At 37.3% G+C, this 20,592-nt stretch overlaps 1 protein-coding gene across 1 annotated transcript in view; it reads left to right on the forward strand.

Annotated features, from left to right (window-relative positions):
* The first annotated feature begins 5,388 nt into the window (after window positions 1-5,388).
* The window catches only part of SLCO6A1 (solute carrier organic anion transporter family member 6A1), a 114,135-nt gene continuing 98,931 nt past the window's right edge, over window positions 5,389-20,592 (forward strand). The window contains exons 1-4 of the mRNA XM_006727798.2: window positions 5,389-5,704; window positions 14,108-14,368; window positions 17,492-17,677; window positions 19,503-19,599. Coding sequence (XP_006727861.1) covers window positions 5,389-5,704; window positions 14,108-14,368; window positions 17,492-17,677; window positions 19,503-19,599 — 860 coding nt within the window. The remainder of the gene's footprint in view (window positions 5,705-14,107; window positions 14,369-17,491; window positions 17,678-19,502; window positions 19,600-20,592) is intronic.

The following is a 20,592-nucleotide window of genomic DNA, read 5'->3' on the forward strand; positions in this document are numbered from 1 at the left end:
GTTGTGGAGAAAGGGGAACCCTCTTACACTGTTGGTGGGAATGCAAGTTGGTGCAGCCACTTTGGAAAACAGTGTGGAGGTTCCTCAAAAATTTAAAAATAGAGCTACCCTATGACCCAGCAATTGCACTCCTGGGAATTTACCCCAAAGACACAGATGTAGTGAAAAGAAGGGCCATATGCACCCCAATGTTCATAGCAGCAATGTCCGCAATAGCCAAACTGTGGAAAGAGCCGAGATGCCCTTCAACAGATGAATGGATAAAGAAGATATGGTCCATATATACAATGGAATACTACTCAGCCATCAGAAAGGATGAATACCCAACTTTTACATCCACATGGATGGGACTAGAGGAGATTATACTAAGTGAAATAAGTCAAGCAGAGAAAGTCAATTTTCATATGGTTTCACTTATTTGTGGAAAATAAGGAATAATGTGGAGGACATTAGGAGAAGGAAGGGAAAAATGACGGGGGGCGGGGAATTGGAGGGAGAGATGAACCATGAGAAACTATGGACTCTGAGAGACAAACAGGGTTTTAGAGGGGAGGGGGGAGGGGGGATTGGTTAGCCCGGTGATGGGTATTAAGAAGGGCACATACTGCATGGAGCACTGGGTGTTATACGAAAACAGTGGATCGAGGATCACACATCAAAAGCTAATGATGTATTGTATGGTGACTAACATAACATAATAAAATAAAAAAAAAAGTTGTTTTAAATGAGTAACCCATCTTTCAGAAAAATACTCTACCTACGAAGATGTCCATTTCAGTATTGTCAAAGCCAAAATTGGAAACACCAATATGGGAGTGGCTAAATTATAGCAAATCCATACATTGGGATTTTATGCAAACCTTGTACCATCAAATAAAGATAGCCAACTTGGATTGTTCAGTGTGATGTTTACTAAGGTTAAACGTGCAAGGCAAACAAAGGTCTGTTATTTCTTCTTAAACACTTAGCCTACAATCCTTGGGGTTGGATGGCAGTACCATCTATTATATCATAAAAACCTTATAGTTAGACATTTCTCCACTCAAATAAATGCTATTATTAAAAAGAAGACACAATGAAATCATTTAGCTAGCTTTAAAAAATTATTATAAAAATGGGAAAACATCGTTATAAAATATAGTAAAAGAATTGCTATTAATTCTGTGATTTAAACACATTTTAGCCCCCAAATAACTTATAAACTTCTTCAAACTGAAAAGGAGCCTCTATAATCACATTCTTCATTATAGTAGCCACTGGCCCCATATGGCTATCAAGCATTTGAAATGTGGCCAGTCTGAACTGAGATGTCCTGTAAGTATAAAATACAAACTAATTCTAAAGACTTACTGGAAATAAAAGAATATAAAATAGGCCATTAGTAATTAATGATTTCAAAAATATTAATTATATGTTGAAATGCTAATATTTAGGATATATTAGGTTAAATAAAACATATTACTCAAATTAATTTTGCCTGTTTTTCATTTTTTTTTGTGGTGGGGACTAGAAAAATTTAAATTACGTATGTGCTGGCATTTTATTTCTATCGTACAGTACTCCTCTATAACTTTGGTTTCTTACAGACTCAAAAACTTCAAAGGTCTCATTTCTGGCTAACACTGGAAAGAAATTAGTGAGGCACCACTTATTATTTCATTTTCACACTCCTTTGGGCTTAAAAAATTTTTTTTTGTGATCAAAACAACAACCATAAAAAAAACGCGAAATTTTTACATGGGCAGAACTTCCTTTAGGACCTCATCTTTCTATCAGCAGGGAATTATGTTAGTAAACAACACTACAGGTGTGGTTGCCCTCACCTTTTAGCTCATATCCTTTGTTACAGTGAAAAGAACATATCTTTTTATGACTGTCACTTGCTGCTTCCAGTGGTGATTTCCAGACTTACTTTCTTAAAGGGCTAAATCATCTTTTTCTCCATGGGTATTTTAAATATTGGCTACTGGCTATTGAAAATATGACTATACTTTCACACAGTTGTTTCTTGTATAAAGGATTACTCAAATAAACCTGGAAGCAAGTCAGAGGTCAATAGGTATGATAGTATTTATCAGTTTGGGGTAGTTCCCTTGTATTCCTAATTGCTTGTGTGTTTTTACTATGAAAAGGTGATGAATATTTTCAAATGCATTTTCTGCATCTCTTAAAATGATCAGGTAAATTTTGCCTTTTGTTAATCTCGTGTATTAAATTAAATGATCTTCAAATGTTAAACCAACTTTGTATTCCTGGAATAAATTCCACTTGATCATGGAATATAGTTCTTTTCATATGTTGTTGGGTGTGACTTGCTAATATTTTGAGTTTTTTTTTTTTTTACAGTTCCTGACATCTTTTTGAAAGATATTTTGATGGATAAAGAATTTTTGGTTGGAGACTTTTCTTTTATATTTTAAAGATAGAGTTTCATTATATCCTGGACTGCATAGTTTCTGATAGTATAATTCACTATTATTTATTTAATTTTTAAAGTTTTTATTTACTTATTTTTAGCATAATTTACTTTTAAAATTTGTTTCTCAAAAATTATATTTCTCTTTTCTCTGACTTCCTTCAAACTTCTCTAATTAGGCTTGATTTTTAGCAACTTGACTGTGATATGTTTAATGTGATATGTTTTTCTTTGTATTTATCTTGCTTGGGATTTTCTGAGATTATTGCTTATGTGGTTCTACATCTTTCATTAGTGTTGTAAAATTTGTGACCATTGAATCTTCAATTATTTCTTCTACCTCATTACCTCTCTCTGGTACCTCAATTATACATGTGTTAGACCACTTACTACTAATTTTCAGACACTGTATATGAATGTGTATTGCAGACCAGTGTATTCACACCTGGAAGTGATGATTCTTCTATCTATTATTGTAGGTTTGTCAGTGTTGACAGGGGTAGAGATGGATTTGGGTTTTGTTTTTGCTATTTATCTTTAGTGCACCACAGGCTTAAAATTCTTCTAATGGGGATTGAAACTTCCTTATGCTTGGTCTGAAACCTGGGGTGCTTGAGAGTCTTTTGTCAGTGTTACTACTCTACTCTCAGCCTTCAGTAGGTCTAGTATGCCTGCACCACAGAGGGGTTCTCCCTCTGCTCTCTTGACCCACCTATATTGGTGCAGTGCCACTGATTTTGTATTCATGCAAAGCTCATAATGGATGCAGGGGATAGGTTCCCCTGGACCAGCCCCAATCTTAGGCCCTGAGTGTCTAAGCCTCAAGGGTTGGACTTTGCTTGTTTTGGTGGCAGGTCTTGGGAAGGAATAATGTTCCTGCCCCTCCCTCTTTGTCAGATGATTTGTATTTCTACCCTTCCCTCTGGTGGTAGCCAAACTTTGTGGGAACCACAGAACAGGATGTTTTCCTGCCTCTTTTTCAATGACAAATGGCTTTTGCTCTGTTCCTCTTGCTTTGCAAGTGATTAGGGGGCAGGAGAGTTTCCTGCCTCAATCTCAGAGGCAGAACTGCTTTGGCTTTGCTTGTTAAAAGGCTCGGGAACATAACACTTTAGAGTAGGAAGGTAAGCAAGAGTCCCTGCTTCTCCCTCAGTATCAGCCTACCACCACCAAATGCATTCCTCATTAAGGAGGGCTCTCTTGCTCCGTCAAGTGGCAGAGATCTGATATGTGGGTGTGGATTCCCCTTGTTTCTGAGGTTCCCAGGGTTTCTAAACTATTATGCTACCCCTCACTTGTCCTTTAAGAATTAATTAAGATTTCAAATGTTTTCTTTTTATCTTCTTTTATGGTTGCTACTTCCTCCTTCTGAGACAAGTGAAAGAGTTTGTGTGTCTCATCCTTCTTCTCAGGGCTTTGCTTTCCTCTGGAAGCAATTCCCCTGGTTGCTTTGCAAATGTTGCTCTCCAATGGGCTTAAAAAGTGATAATTTTTTATGATATCCAGGTTTTTTTTTTCTTTTGGTTATTGTTGTTAGAGTCAGGTAACATTCTGTTTGGCTCTCTATATTCTGAGTAGAAGCAAAAATCTTAGAATAATTTCTCTTGAACAGAACCATCTTTTTCCCTCTGCTCTCATGCACTGCCCAGTTGGGTACCAAAGCACAAGAATGAGTAGCCCCACTTTCCTCCCTCCTATGCATCCTGTTTCCTTTATACTTATTAATGTCATGAAGCAATGTGAGGGGATACCCTAGTTGAGTATGATGAATATGGAAAAACTAGGGCATTTTTTCTACTTACGTAGTGAGCATATATTTGACAAACTGGGTCTCTCAATAAAGGCAAAATAACATTTCCACCTACTGATTTGTATATAGTAAGGCAAGCTGAGGGTTCAGGTTGGAGGTATGTGGTACCCTCCTCCACAGCTCTTCTCAGTGGTTTTTCTCCTGGTCTACCAGCCCTAGCACTTGCTGGCTGCACAAAATTTTGTTGAAGACCTGGGTTGTTTTTAGTAACATACCTCCCTTCTATTGGAAGGAAGATTGTTTCATTTCTCCTGTAAAGTCATCCAGCCTATTTATATGGCCTGAATAACTTATATTTCTGCCTGAGAAAAGAAAGCCAATAAGAAGGTGAATTTTTACCATAAAAATATTCAAGTTTCATATTCTACTACTGTTCTCCTATATTCTTTCTTTTCAGTAAACTTTTTATACCTGAGAAAGTAAAACACACCCTGGGTCCCATCCCCCTCCTTAGGGAGGAAAATAATAATCCTTTCTATTCTTGGTTAAGGATAGTTTCTAGGACAATAATTCCTATGTGTAAAACACTTAAGAACATTCATTGGGGTATTGTTTTGTGATCTTTGCTGGTTTCTCTAAATATGGTAGAAGTGTCGTTTTCATGTGTCTGATTTCTCGTGGTCCTTCAACAATTTTCAGGTTGTTTATAGTGAGATCATCCAGTTCAAAAAACATTACAATAAGATAAGTTTGGGGAAACTGGGGGACAGTTCCACTATCGCCTCACTGCACATTTCTTCCTTGCTTCCTAAGAAAAAGTGTTGAATCTAGCACCTTCTGACTTCATTAGAGTTACTGTGGTGCCCCCTGCTTGGGTTAGCAACGTCAGAATCTAGTAGTACTAGCTTCCTTCCCTCCCCACCCCCCACTCCTCCTCCCCACGTGGAAGCAGAGAAGGAAACAGCCTTGGAACTTCTCCCTGGGCAACTGTCAACCTTTCAGGGACGTTTGCTTCCTGCTCAAGCAGAAACGTTCGCTCTGGAGGCTTGGGCTGCAGGCGCCTCTGGTGGCCACCAGTTCGCACACGTCCAGGCCTGCTGGCCTTTCAGTAGAGCTGGTAGAGGACAAAGCCCCTGGAAACAACAGGGCACACCTCCTCTGGCCCAGTGCCGCGCACCCTCTGTGACCCGAGACCCCCGCCTCCGCAGGCCATCAACCGGCCATGCCGGACGCCCTCGCGGAAGTGGAGCCGAAGGTTGCCTACACCCAGGTTGCTGAAAATACTTTGACCACTGAGGCGGAGAAGGGCCAGAAAAAACCCCGGCTTATGAAGACAGTTCCCTTGAGCCTGATCAAGTTCCATGCTTTTCAAAAAACCGAAAAGGGTCAGGCTGGGGCCACACCCCCCGTCGTGAAGAAGACAAAAGAAAACTTGGAGGCGCCCTGCGGCTTGGGCTGTATAGTTTTTCCCAGGTGTCAGCGTCTCAACAACATCCATTGCTTCCTGGTTTTCTACTGCCTCCTGATCACCTCTCAAGGTGAGCCTGCGTTGGGGTGGCGGTCACTCTGGGGAGGGCAGCCCCAGGGCGCAGTGGGCTTGCTGACGTGGCAGAGGCGGGAGAGGGACAGGCGTGAGTGGGGGACTCCCTGGGGTGACCCAGCTTGAAGCAGCTGTAGTCTCTCACGTTCTCGAGGTCTGTCTGGAATCGAAACAGGTTAAACGGGCCATTACCTTGGGTGTGTGCCCCTGTCATTGCTTCACCTCAGCGGGCCCATGAGTGACACAGTCCCCCTTACACAGTGTCGGCGGTAGGGGCCTGACCTCCAGATAGGAAGGTGCTGCAGAGTCATTTAACGTTGTTTGGTCACGGATCCTGGGAAGTTCAGGGTTGAATTATTTGGGGGGATTAAAATAAAATGGAATCCGGTGTCTGTGATCACAAGTTTGTTTCTGCTTCTGCTGACAATTTTGAGACTGGCTGGCCAAGCTGCTCCCTGCCTGCATTTGGTATCCTCACCTGTGAATTGAGGAGGTGAAGTGGGACCTCAAACAACCTACATCATCCGAGAACCCAAACTGTTTATCTTTGCCCACACAGTTAAACAAAGAATGTGAATTTGAATGCCTTTAGAGGGGGTATGCATTCTTTACTTGGCCATGGCACTCACCACTCCCTTTATGCTTCAGATTCTTTACTATCCTGTTTATACTGATGGCATTGAAGTTTGCCAGGCATGATCTCTCTTTTTGCTCTAAAATGTTATTTCTAAGTAAGTACAATAAAAAAGCTGTATGTGATAAGAATCACATGAGAGGAACACATAAATAATGATCATTTTATCTTGATTTTATTAAAGAAGTTTCTTGGGGAAGAGGCGTTTGAATTATGCCCTGATAAATAGGGTACAGTTGTCATAGCTGGAATGCAGTTAAGGAGTATTTATTGTATAAGGAAATGAATGAATGAATGAATGTTTGGATAAATAAACACTCAGAAACAGGAAAGCCTTGTTCCAGAATGGTGAGTGATGAGTTTGGCTTGGATGATGGTTTCATCTAAGCACCAAGAGGTCATTATATTTGTTTTATTCATTAATTATAGTGACTAAGACAGAAAAGACACTCATCAAGCATGTATTGGATGCATAAATGAATAAAAAAAGAAGGAAAAGACAATTTTATGAAGGTCTTTAAGTGCCAGACTGAAAATTTTGAGAGGATACTAAAAGTTGTTCACTTCCTACTAATGTACTGGGTGATGAGTAAGGTCCTTTACAGGCATGGTCTCACTGATATAATCTCCTTACTAGGTTGGTAATGAGGAGCCATTGAAAGTTTTTAAACAAGTGATTTGCAGTCAATGTTTTCAGCTCCACTACTTTTTAACTGACTTCATATAGATCATTAGCTCATTTTGGGTATAACATTGGGTCTTCCATTCATAAAAATGGTTTATCCATGTGTATTTATCAACTGATCTATTTATTATTTGATGTTACATTTTAAACAATTTTAAATAATTTCAAACATACAAAAAGGGTGCAAAGGTGATACAAAGAATTCCTGCGTCCCCTCACCCACATTCTCCAGTTGTTTATATTTTACCACATTTGTTCCTTCACCTTTTCTTAATACATACCGACTTTTTCAGACATGGTGCCCCATTACTGCTAAAGACTTCAGTGTGCATTCTCCCAAAGTGAGGACACTTTCCTACCTAACCATTACACACCCTTCTCAGTCAGGAATATCAGTGCAACACTACCATCAAATTAGGAATTGGTGGCCCCACTCAGATATTGCCAACTGCCTCAGTATTGTCTCCTTTTCCTTTCTGGTCCCAAATTCTATCCAGGAACACACCATGGATTTAGTTGTCATATTTTAGACTTCTTTAATCTGCAGCCGTTTCCCCACTTTCTCTTTGTTTCTTATGTCCATGCAAGTCTTCAGATATATGGGTCTTTCATTCTGTATGTTGAATTTCAACCTGGGTATATTTGATGTGTCCTTATGACCAGACTCGGGTCATGCCTGCCTGATTGGATTCAGAGTATTATGGAATCTTTTGGGTGCCCTTAAGCACTTAGGAAAATAAAATGACAAATTCAGTTCTCTTAACTCTCAGCTCAAGTCCTGTCTGAGAATCCTGGAGTGCCCATCACAGCCCTAAAAGAAGTTCTTATTTCTTTTAACCATAGATCTTATATTTTTGGAAATCAAACACAAAATTTAAGTGTATGGGTTGATGAGTTGTAATGGCACTTGAATGCACAGTCTCATCAAATTTGTCCTGCATCTTCTTTTCTGTTACATATCCAAAAAGAGTTGTTAATTTTTTAGTCTGTTAAGTTTGTTACTATTCCAGAATGGTGAGTGATGAGTTTGGCTTGGATGATGGTTTCACCTAAGCACCAAGAGGAGTAATTATATTTGTTTTATTCATTAATTATAGTGACTAAGAACAGACAGTTGTTAGGACAGACTGGTGACTTCCAAGCTCCTTACGTGTAGAACTGGAATGGTATATAAGTTTTTGTACGGACACAAATTTTCATTTCTCTGGTTTTATACCCAGAAGTGGAATTCCTGGGTCCTATAGTAGCTTTATGATTCACTTTTTAAGTATTGCTGTAGGTTTTTCATACATGTTTTATCAGTTTGAGGAAGTTGCCTTCTATTCCTAGTTCACTGAGTATTTTTACTAAGAAAGTGTGTTGGGTTTTGTTAAATGCTTTTTCTAGGGGTGCCTGGATGGCTCAGTTGATTAAGCGTCTGCCTTCAGCTCAGGTCATGATCCTAAGGTCCTGGGATTGAGCCCCATATTGGGCTCCCTGCTCAGCGGGAAGCCTGCTTCTCCCTCTCCCTCTGTCTGCTGCTCCCCCTGCTTGTGCTCTCTCACTCTCTATCAAATAAATAAATAAAATCTTTTAAAAAATTAAAAAAATGCTTTTTCTGTTTTTTTTTTTTTGTGTGTGTGTGTTTGTGTGGTTTTTGCCCATTATTATATTAATATAATGAATTACATTGATTCACTTTCATATTTTGGTATGAAATTAAGAAGTCCCATGGCTTTGCACATTTGAATTTGGTGAAACATTCAAAATAATCATAAACAGAAACAACTTATTTGAAGAGTTTTGTCTTGTAAGGTATTTGTCAAAAATTCTCTGAATGGAGTATTTTGGCTGAAATATTTCAATAGAAAAAAAAGAACTTCATACATTATTTAGTAGTATTTTCCTTGAGCTTACTAGATATTTATGCACCTGTAGAGAGTGTTTTCTCAATTAAAATGTGATCTACAGTGGAGAGTCATTTGGAGGCTTCACATTTATTAACTATTATGTTGGAGGCCCCTAAGACCTCATTCAGGCTGAATGATTCACTAGGAGATGGAATAGTAACAAACTTAACAGAGAAAGATGTTATATTCATGGTTATGACTTATTATAATAAAAGGATACAGATTAAAATAAGTAAGGAGAAAAGGCACATGGGACAAAGTCCAGAAGAAACCAGGTCCAAGCTTCCATGTATCCTTTCCCAGTGGAATTGCATGGACATGCTTAATTTTCCCCCCAACAATGGGTGATAACACATGTAAACAGTTGCCAGACAAACTTATGTGAGCCTTGGCGTCCAGGTTTTTTTTGGGGTCATCAGTCATGTAAGCATGCAGCATCTGTGTGACTGACCTTAGTTACTCAGACTCCATTACCCCACTCCTACACGCACAACAAAATACACGTTTAGCAGGAATGATGTTGTTAGCATAAATTATCTGATCAAACTGATACATGGCCCAAGGCCTTAGGCATATAACAGATGTTCACCTTAAACCTTGTTTAATATAAACTGTTAGATCACACTGGTTCTGTGTGGTCCATGGCCTCAGGCAAAATATTCCAAGGGCTCAGAGTCATCTTCCAGGAGCCAACCAAAAGCTAGTCTTGAAGATAGGCATTTTTTAAGCAACCAAGGCCTGCTGAGTTAACACTTCACTGCAAAACTATACAAAGCAATGTGGTTGAATTGCAGCTAATTTCATGGGAACAATTAGGAAAAAAGATCATAGTAAAAATATATTTTTCAGAAAAAATATGAATAACATTTTATTAGAGGTAAGTATGGCTAAGAAACTAAAGTATGTGAGTGCATATCAAGAATCATATTCTTTTATTTTTTCAAAGTTATGACATATAATATAAAGGTGTTTGAAAAGTTTTCAAATAAGCTTTTAGCTTCACCAATATGGTAAAACTTGTCTATAAATGACAAAAATCTTCAGATTTTTTTTTACATACTACTCCATTACCAGGCACTGAACCAGGAAAAAAAACAAAGCATCAAAGATGGAATCTGAAGTTGGTTATCTGACCTGATTGGGCTTGAAAGCAATGAAAACAACAATATTTGTGCCTGTGGAAAATAGTATACTGGATGTTTATGTCATGTAGTGACGTTATTTAAAATGTTACCTAAAATCGAGTTCTCATTGAAGGCAAGACTTTGGGAGATGAATGGCTTCTCCGACTGACTTCTATGGTAGAACTTTCAACTAGGAAGGTTTTGGGGTTGATCAATTGCTTCTGACTGCTCTGGAAAGTTTACAGAAAGAAAATAAGAAGTTTAAGGCATGATTAGGGGCATGTGTGAATTTCTCGGATGGTTCTATGAGAATCTCATCACTTTTAGCTACGCACTGCGTATTTTGAACAGTTCCAACTCAGAATTACAACATAAGTTCAATGCACAGATTCACCAGATCACTTTTGTTAGAGTTGAGGTATTGATTGGAGAAGAGTGGAACCTTAAGAATTGGGATGAAGGCATTTGGCTAGAATTCAGTGAGTCTGAGGACCATAAATCCCCAAATCCTAAACCTCCTTTCCCAGTAAGAGCAACTATATCTCTTATGTCTGAAGAAAAAGCAATTCCTTTTTTGAAGACACTGAACTTACTTCACTGAAGTTAAGGGAATGCTGATTGCCCTTATGATCCACCCTACTACCCCTTATTGCTGCCAGACTCGTATCTACAATTAGATCCCAGCCTTCCCAGAATGACTAACATAAAGTCTACCCTGGGAGATACTATACACCACAAATTTGCCTGACACTGCACTGATGTCTCTAGAGAACAGTTGGAGTGTGAGGACTACGTCTTCTAAAATGAAGGAAACGTTTTTTCACTTGTCCCACTCACAGTTAAGAGACATAATCTTCAGTGACCTTGTGTTTTTTGTTTTTTGAAGATGGAAGTATGTTATGGTAGCACTAGAGCTCCCCTCAGGGGAGACCCTGAGAAAACAGAGGAAAAAGGAAATCTTTCCAGTGGGCAGACCATGGAGCAATACATCTGACGATCCATATTGCCTAGATACCAGGCTGCCATTGCCTAATGGTTTGACCATTTGGTGACTAGGAGAGCTGGGTAAGCGGCATGTCTCTTTGAATGGGCAGAGTTATCCTGTGTGGATGTTCACCAAAAGAAATCCATTGCAGAGGAAGCTCTCAGTAATGAGATAGGTAACCATCCTGTGAAAGTTCCCCAGTCATTATATGTCTTGTTCAATGGGCTCATGTTTATAGTGACAGTTGCATCAAGAATAGAGGTTGTGCAAGAGCTGAATGCATGGATTTATCCCTACCAGTGCTGATGTGGTTATTGCCCTTATTGAATGCCTTATCCACCATCATGGTCATCTTATTTATTATCACATTGCTTTAAATGAAGGGACTCATTTTATAGGAGAAGAAGAATATCAGGAAGTTCATGTTCATGGAATTCACTAATCTTACTACATATTTCAATAACCAGAAACTCTTGGCCTTATAAATAATTATAATGTCCTATTGAAGACTCAGGTAAGGTCCAGCTAGGAGACAACAATTAAAAAAATTGGGGGTGCTTGGAGATAGCAACCTACATATGTTATGTGTGATCAAGAAGTAGAAGAGGGAGTGAATAATTGAAGAAGGAAGTTATCAACTGTGTTTGCATAACCATTTAGAGAAATAGAAACTGCCGCAACTATGCATTTTTTTCTTATTTGTTTTATGTGTACACACCCATACATAAACATATACGTGTGTGTGTGTGTGTGTGTATTCCGATTTTTTTTCTCATTTTCCTTTACTATTTTATAAAAGAGTATTGTGGGAGATAATGTTACAAATTCATCTCTGGGTTACAGAATATCCCTGAGAAGGGGAATTAATACCCCAACCCCAGAGCTGGACCTATTTAGTGACATTTCTTTCCTTGGCCATTATCCTCTTTGGCCACATCTAAAATGAGAGTTGAAGAGAACTCTTCTCTTTGATGCAACAAAGTTTTTATATCTTGTTTTCTGCTGGTCTTGGTCTGTTAAACTGTTGTTGCTCCAAGTCTGACTTACAGTTCCTTTTTCAGTACAGTTCCCTCACAAATTTAGTTAAGTCTATTTATACCTTTCATACCTTTTTATACCATTTATACCTTTGCAATTTACTTTTTTGTATTAAGAAAATCCATTTAGGTTTATGATTGAACTAGAAGATGGAGTAAAATTACCTTGTGATGGATATGATGACTGGTTGAACTCTGTCTCTGTTTTTTGTTTTTTGTTTTTGTTTTTTTGTTTTTGTTTTTTTGAAAGAGTAAGAACATCTTTGTAAGAATGATAATTGCACAATGTTAGGCAGAAGCATGAGGATGTTGCTCTTACTTTGGTGTGCTAGTTTAAATAGAGGATGAAGGTGAAAATGAATCCTGAGTAGTCTAAAAGGTGAACTCTGCAAGTTACTTGTCTGTTGGCCATAGACTTCATTATTTGTGGTCTAGACTCACGCCTATTTAGAGGGGCCTAGGAGGCTGTAAACTACACTTTCCAGCCTTTCTTTCTCACTGGCTTCCACTTGGTGTTGCCAATGAGAGGCTATGGCAGTAGATTTGAAAAGGGGGCAAAGGAAAGCCTCTTTTTTTGTTGTTTTTTTCCTCTCTGTGGTGGTGTTTTTGACGATAGCAGCAATCCTGGGTGAATAAGAACTCCTGGATTTATGCTTAGGCATCTCTGCAGCTCCATCAGCAGCCAACAGTGAGTGCCTCAGCAGCCAGTGCTTATGGCTCTGGCTCTGCAAATGCAAGAGCGGCAGAAGCAGTGGATGACTGTGAGTTGTCTCTCAAAGCATTAGCAGTAGTGTAGGTCCTGGCCTCCTGCAAAAGAGAGAGCGATTGCAGTTCCAGGGTCAGCAGCCCATGCTCCAGCAACTTCTGCCTTATAGGTATCATGAGTTTTGATTGGTAACTCTTTTCCCTTTTCACTCCAACAAATGTGTTATTTTTGTAACCAACCTCTGCATTAATTTCTTTATGTTTCAAGTATTTAGTACAATTGTTTTTTTCCTGGTTGGATACTAAGGGATAGGAATGCACCTATATAATACCATTTACTTAATGTTTAGGAACATGACAATTCTCTGTATTGTTCAAGGATATACACGTTGTCAAAAAAGAAGTGTTTAAAAGAATCAGAGGGGCGCCTGGGTGGCTCAGTTGGTTGAGCGACTGCCTTCGGCTCAGGTCATGATCCTGGAGTCCCAAGATCGAGTCCTGCATCGGGCGTCTGCTTTTCCCTCTGACCCTCCCCCATCTCATGTGCTCTCTCTCTCTCATTCTCTCTCTCAAATAAATAAAATCTTTAAAAAAAATAAAGGAATCAGAAATTATAAACTTCAAATATAGAATATGGGTTATGGAAAGAGAGAGAAGAATGCGTTTGGGGAGTGCATGCTGGGCTTCAGATATTTTGATGTTTTATTTCCTGTTGTGGGTGGTAGATAAATATTCATTAGATTGTTATTTATTTATTTTTAAAAAAGATTTTATTTATTTATTTGAGAGTGAGAGAGAAGAGAGCGAGAGAGGGCATGAGCAAGGGGGAGAGGCAGACTCCCTGCTGAGCAAGGGGCCAGATGCGGGGCTTGATACCAGGACCCTGAGATCATGACCTGAGCCAAGGGCAGATGCTTAACCAACTGAGCCACCCAGGTGCCCCTGTTATGTATTCATTTTTATAATTGATCAGTACTAAGAATAAAATCTTAGTAAAGTAAAACTTTACTAGTTTTGCTAGTAAAACTTAGTAAAACTAAAGAAAAAATCCTTAAAAATAAAGATCAGTACTAAGTAAGATGACTAAAAAAGATCAGTATTCTCCAGTTAAATAGGTACAGAATAGGTATAAAAATTCAATTAGCAAATATTTCATAGAGGTTAAGGCCTATTAGTATTTTAGAAAACAAATCATGTGCTTATGGATCTTAAACAGTCAGAATAATGTAAAATAAACTTAAATCAATGTAAATTGTTTTGGCTTGTAATGATTATAATGGTGTTCTATTTTGTTTCTTAAAATGCATATTATTGCTTTCTTTTTTTTCTTTTTACATTTTAGGTATTGTGTTTGGTCTCATAGATCTGAGCATTGACACTTTTGAGAAGGACAATCATCTGAGCAACATGGAGAATTTATTGTTGTCTTTGACTTACGATATTTCATCCTGCCTGATAGTAGTGTTTATATCATACTATGGAGGGAGAGGAAACATACCAAGATGGATTACATTTTCCTCCTTTTTAGTAGGACTTGGATCACTTTTATTTGCTTTTCCATACTTTAGTGTTGGAGATCATAAAGCAAGTGTAGCCATTGGAGGTAAGATTATAAAAGGTGCATCAAATTATTATTCATTTAAATATTGGCTTTAGGAACTTAAAATAGACTAATACTTGTCTGTACATCCATCCATCTGTATCTATGTATATTACCAAGTTTATTAAGCTATTTAATTGTAGCTCCCTACTAACATATATATGCCATTCTCTTATCTTCTCATGATCATATATCCTTTCATGTAAGACATAGGCATAGGAAGAAGAAGGAATATTTTGGGATCATTATTTTATGAAATTGTTTCTCTTTTGTCAATTTTCATATGTATTATAAATCTCTTGAGAACTTTGGTAATTCCTTATGTCTTCCACAATATGCTTTCCTTAATCCTTAATCCTAATTCTGACCTCAACACACATACAGAAGAGCACAGATAAATACATAAATAAGCACACAGAAAAAGAAAGATCAGACTCCTACCATTTCAAAATGGGAGCTGCCCTTTGGCGTAGGACTTGGAATCTAAAAAGATTAGTGGCTTCTTCACTTTGTCATTTTTAGAAAGATTTATTCTGGGCGCCTGGGTGGCTCAGTCGGTTCAGCATCTGCCTTCAGCTCAGGTCATGATCTCAGGGTCCTGGGATCGAGCCCCGCGTCGGGCTCCCTGCTCAGCAGGAAGCCTGCTTCTCCCCCTCCCTCTGCCCCCCCCGCTTGTGCTCTCTCTCTGTCAAATAAATAAATAAATAAAATCTTAAAAAAAGATTTATTCCACAATCTTTTTGCTATTGCTTGTAGACAAAGGCTATTTTGAAGTTCCACAGCACTATTCCTGGCACTATTGTGTTGAGTACTTTCTTGCTGTGTATAGGTCATAGCAATGTTAAAATGGATTTACCCATTTTGGCAACTTTAAATTGGACTTTAGCGAGACATGGTGGAAAAAGCCATGTGGATGTCTCCATGTGTGTATGTATGTGTATATACATGCTTATGATATTTAAAAGTATGTTTATGATGTGTGCTCACAATTCAAATAAATATTCCATATTAAATGCAATTTATAGAACATTTATTATTAAATAATATGTTGATATATATCCTCAATATATGAACTATATAATATTCACATATATTTATAATATTTTATTCTCTTGGTGGAAAACATTTATTTTCAGATGTTGGACAGCAGGAATCTCAGGACCATGATCCCTAGGAGAAGGGAAACAAACAAATTGAATTTTACAGGAGAAGGCAGGAATAGCAGACTACGGATGTATTTGATTATCAGGAGGCTGAATGACCTCCTTGAGTTTAATAATTATGAATTCAAAGTGAGATTTGCATGGTTGTGTATTTTCTCCCATCCACATGCAGCTTTACAAGTATAAGAGCGGAGTAGGAAGAAGAGTTTAATTTGATGAAGTTTGCAATTTTACCAAGGGATTGCTTGATAAGAGAGCAAGGAATTTAAAAGTGCGAAAATGACAATGGGAGAAGTGAAGGACGTAAGAGGATATTGGGATGGCAAAAGGAGCAGTATCGAAATCGTAGTGGGTTTTAAGGATTGTTGGAATTGGGTTACCAGAAGTGAGCTGGAAAGATAGGGATGTTTTGAATGTGGAATGCTTGAAATTGCAACTAAGAAAGGTTTGTAGTTAATGTTTTTGAAAGTTTAAAATTAATTAAGTGGAGTACAAGTACATGGGAGGAGAAAAATTCAAAGGACTAAGAGATCAGGGCATTTAAAATATCACATTGATACTGATATCACCACAAGTTAACATATCTGATTAAATTGAATCATCAGTATTTTGAATCACAATTCTAAAGACCTCCTCCCACTTGACATGGAGTCAACTAGCATTTGATATGGGTACTGACCCAGATGAAAATTTCCATTAGTGTACTAAATTGCAATCTGCACTCTAGCCAGTTTTCCACAAAAATACTTTAAGAGTGTTTGTTAATTTCCCATCAAAATGGACACAATCAGAACGATCTAATAGCATTGCCTGGATCTACCAATCTGATAACAAATGCAATTCTAAGAAACATTTACTTGCTATTGTTTTACAACCATGTGAATAAAAAAAGCATAAGAAATAGACGGCCACCTAAAGGAATTTAAAATCTAGTGGCTTGCCATATAATGACTAACTTTAATGGAAATAAATTTTTATTGTATAATGCCTCCTCTTTGTGAGAAGAAATTAGTGGGTCTAAAAAGGGAAATTATTTATTTATTTATTATTATTTTTTAAAAGATTTTATTTATTTGAGAGAGAGTGAGAGAGAGAGGGAAAGAGAGCATGAGCAGGGGGGAGGGAGACGGAGACTCCCCACTGAGCAGGGAGCCCGATGCGGAACTCCATGCCAGGACCCTGGCTGGGATCATGACCTGAGCCCAAGGCAGACACTTAACCAACTGAGCCACCCAGGTGCCCTAAAAAGGGAAATTATTTAAACAGAGTGACACAAAGTTAATGTGAAGATTGCTGATGAAGTGGATATAGAACTAAACTCAGAAAATAATCTGATAATACAGATAATCTAGAACATTAGAAATACTTTTTCTGGGGCACCTGGGTGGCTCAGTCGTTAAGCGTCTGCCTTCGGCTCAGGTCATGATCCCAGGGTCCTGGGATCGAGCCCCACATCGGGCTCCCTGCTCCGCGGGAAGCCTGCTTCTCCCTCTGCCATTCCACCTGCTTGTATTCCCTCTCTCGCTGTGTCTCTCTCTGTCAAATAAATAAATAAAATCTTTAAAAAAAAAAAAAAAAAGAAATACTTTTTCCTGGGCGTCAAAAGTCAGGGATACCAGTTGCCAAATTTAAGAGGAACATATGTATGTTGTGTATGTGTGTATATGTATATACACCTATGCACACGTAATTGTGTATATACATGTTATTGTGCATACGCATTTATATTTGGTTTATAATATATGCATCTTTTCCAGTATTCCCACAAAATTCCTTTTATAATTACATTTTTATGAGAATATAATGACTGATTTTAGAACTGCTACATTCAGTGTAAATGAAATGTTTGTGGGAAAAAAAGGCACACTGGTGCAAATAACTTTGTAAAAGGTGAAATATTTCATGAGAGATACTGCATATCATTTTTGACTCATTTAACAAAAAATAATTATCTTTTCGAAAGATATTTGCCAAGAAATGAAGACTAACAAGGTTTGCAATAAAGCGGCACCATCATTCCAAGCAAAATATATAGCTTCCTTCATCCTGGGGCAGATTCTGCAGGGAGTAGCAGGAATGCCTCTTTATATCCTTGGAGCAGTCTTTATCGACAACAGTGTTGCCACACACTCAGCTGGTATTTATCTAGGCAAGTTTTTTTTTCCTCATATGGTCGACCAATTTTGAATTTTTATTGAGCTTTTACATCTTGGTGTACATATCTAAACTGATACGTGAGTGCTAATTATTGGCCCTTATAATAACATTATAATAAATGGTAAGTGGTATGTTTGATTTCAAAATCACATTGAGCTGCCTAATTCTGAGGAATTGCTTAAGATTTGAAATTGTAGACAAGTCATCTGAAAGTCATCAAAAAGGTAAAGAAAAATAGGAAAAGGATATACTTTCTTAAGTAATAAAAACTACACTCTTTCTAAGTATTACGTCTAAAATATATAATATATATAACATTGATATATATGTCGTATCAAACTATATAGATTGCATTTAATTTCTCTGGGTAAAAGTCTCAAATTATTAGATTTAATTGTTTGAATAGTTGTATGTTTAAACTTTGGGGACATAGGGGAGAAGTTGCTGCCATCATGTTCATAAGGGGACAGAAAATTTGTTTCCTGCCTCCTCAGTACTTGATTCAGTGTGGTGTTGAAATCATCATCATCATTGTACTAAGCTCTTTACATGCATTAACTTACTTCACTTTTGTGGGGCTCAGATATTTTGAAGTTAATGAAAATATAATCTTGTTCATCCTATCAAGGAGAGAAGTGATATGCTATTTAATTGACTACAATGTAGTATCTTCTATTTCTAATCTTTTATGCCATGGTATCCTACAATAAGTGACCCAGGGGTATATCTCATGATAATCTGTATTTCTTTATGTTGCAATAGCTATGGTCTTGGTAGATCATCTATCTGTACAGAGTTATCTATCATATATTTTTTTAAATTAAAAAAAATTTAAAGTGTTGTGAAGGTGACTTTGGAGAACATAGCATTTTGCACCAAAATAATTATTTTTCCCCCAGAAGTAAGGAAAATTATGTCAATAAATTAAAATAGATGATATTCATATTTATGTTTGCTTTTAGAAAAAAAATTGCAGTGATTTACTAGTGTTGGCTGAGGGTGGCAACAAATCTGTTTTATATTTGGTTCTACTGAATAGTAATTAAAATGCACTGCAAAAAGTTGCCACCTCCTGCCACTATGGCAACTAAGGTGAAGTATACAAAGGTACTACAAAGTGTAATCAGGTATATTGAATTTATAATTATATTAAATGTAAACATATTTATATTATATTAAATATATAGATGAAATAAGATACAGTAAATTATATAATTACCTTATCAAAATTTCTTTAATATATGCATTGGATGATATATGTATATATATGATGGTTAACTTTATGTGTCAGCTTTGCTAGATTTGTTTGGTGAAACATCAGTCTAGATGTTTCTGCTATATTTTTTAGATGTGAGTAATACAGTCAGTAGACTGAGTAAAGCGGATTACTCTCCTCTATGTGGGTGAGCCTTATTTAATCAGTTGAAGGCTTTCAGAGCAAAAACTTAGGTTTCCCAAAAAAGAAACAATTCTTTCTCCAGGCTGCTAGATAGAAACTCTGCCTGAGTTTTTCCAGCTTCCTGACCCACCCTGTGGGTTTTAAGCTTAAGTATGGACCAAAACTTTAATATTAACTCTTACCTGGATTACCAGCCTGCTGGCCTGCCCTACAAATTTGGACTTGCCAGGCCTTATAATTGTATGGGCAATGCCTTAAAAATCTCTCTCTCAGTATCCTATGGGTTCTGTTTCTCAGGAGGACCCTGACTAAGGAAGTATGACATGAGGCTTTCAGAAGTAATCTATTTCAGTGATATAATTTTTATCATGACAAACTCGCTTATGTAGTTGTTTGATGTCCAGTATTCATTTTATAGGCATAATGGAAGCTTCAGTAGTACTCGGATATTCTTTGAGTTATGTGATAGCAGCACCCCTTATCAAGGGCTCTGAGAACAGAACTTCTGCAATTAGGTAAGCGGTTTTATTTCCTTGTTTGTTGTTTACATTGTATGAAATATTTATTGGATAAATACTGTAGCCTGTAAACATATATATTTAATTTGTAACAACCATATTTTTAGGAAAAACGTATGTAAATGTGACTGATATGCACATATATGTACATATAAATCTAGAATATATACTTTTATCTTTACTGTTTGAAATGTAGTTTTAAAAACACTATTTATAATGACAACTTTATTACTAATTCTACATGTAGTTTTTGAAAAATTGTGGAGAAAACACATAATGTAAACTTTACGATCTTAACCATTTTTAAGTGTATAGTACAGTAGCGTTAACGATGTGCACATTGTTGTACAACAGATCACTAGAACTTTTTATCTTGCAAAGCTAAAACTCTGTATCCATCACACAGTAACTTCCATTTACCCACTTCTCCCCAGCCCCTGAAAACCACCATTCTACTTTCTACAATTTTCACTACATTTTATACTTCATATAAGTGGAATCATGCATTTGTCTTTTTTGTGACTGGCTTTTTTACTTAGCTTAATGTCCTCAAGGTTAATCCATGCTACTATTTGCTTCCTTTTTAAGGCTAAATAATATTCCATTGCATGTAAATACCATACTTCTTTATCCGTGTACCTGTCTGTGGGCATTTAGCTTATTATGTCCACCCCTTGGCTACTGTGAATAATGCTGCAGTTAACATGGATAAGCAAATAACTCTTTGAAATTCTATTTTCAATTCTTTCGGATATATGCTCAGAAGTGGGATTACTAAATCATATGGTAATTCTATTTTTAATATTTTTGAGGAACTTCCATTCTATTTTCAGTAGAGGCTCTACCATTTACATTCCCACCAGTAGTACATAAGGGTTCCAATTTCTCAACATCCTTGCTAGCACTTGTTATTCTCTTTCTTCTTCTTCCTCCTCCTCCACCTTTTCTTTCTTCTTCTCTTTCTCCTTCTCGTTCTTTTTCTAATAGCCA

This window comes from Leptonychotes weddellii, chromosome 7 (assembly GCF_054177405.1).
Source record: "Leptonychotes weddellii isolate Sample4059 chromosome 7, ASM5417740v2, whole genome shotgun sequence".
NCBI classification, from domain to species: domain Eukaryota; kingdom Metazoa; phylum Chordata; class Mammalia; order Carnivora; family Phocidae; genus Leptonychotes; species Leptonychotes weddellii.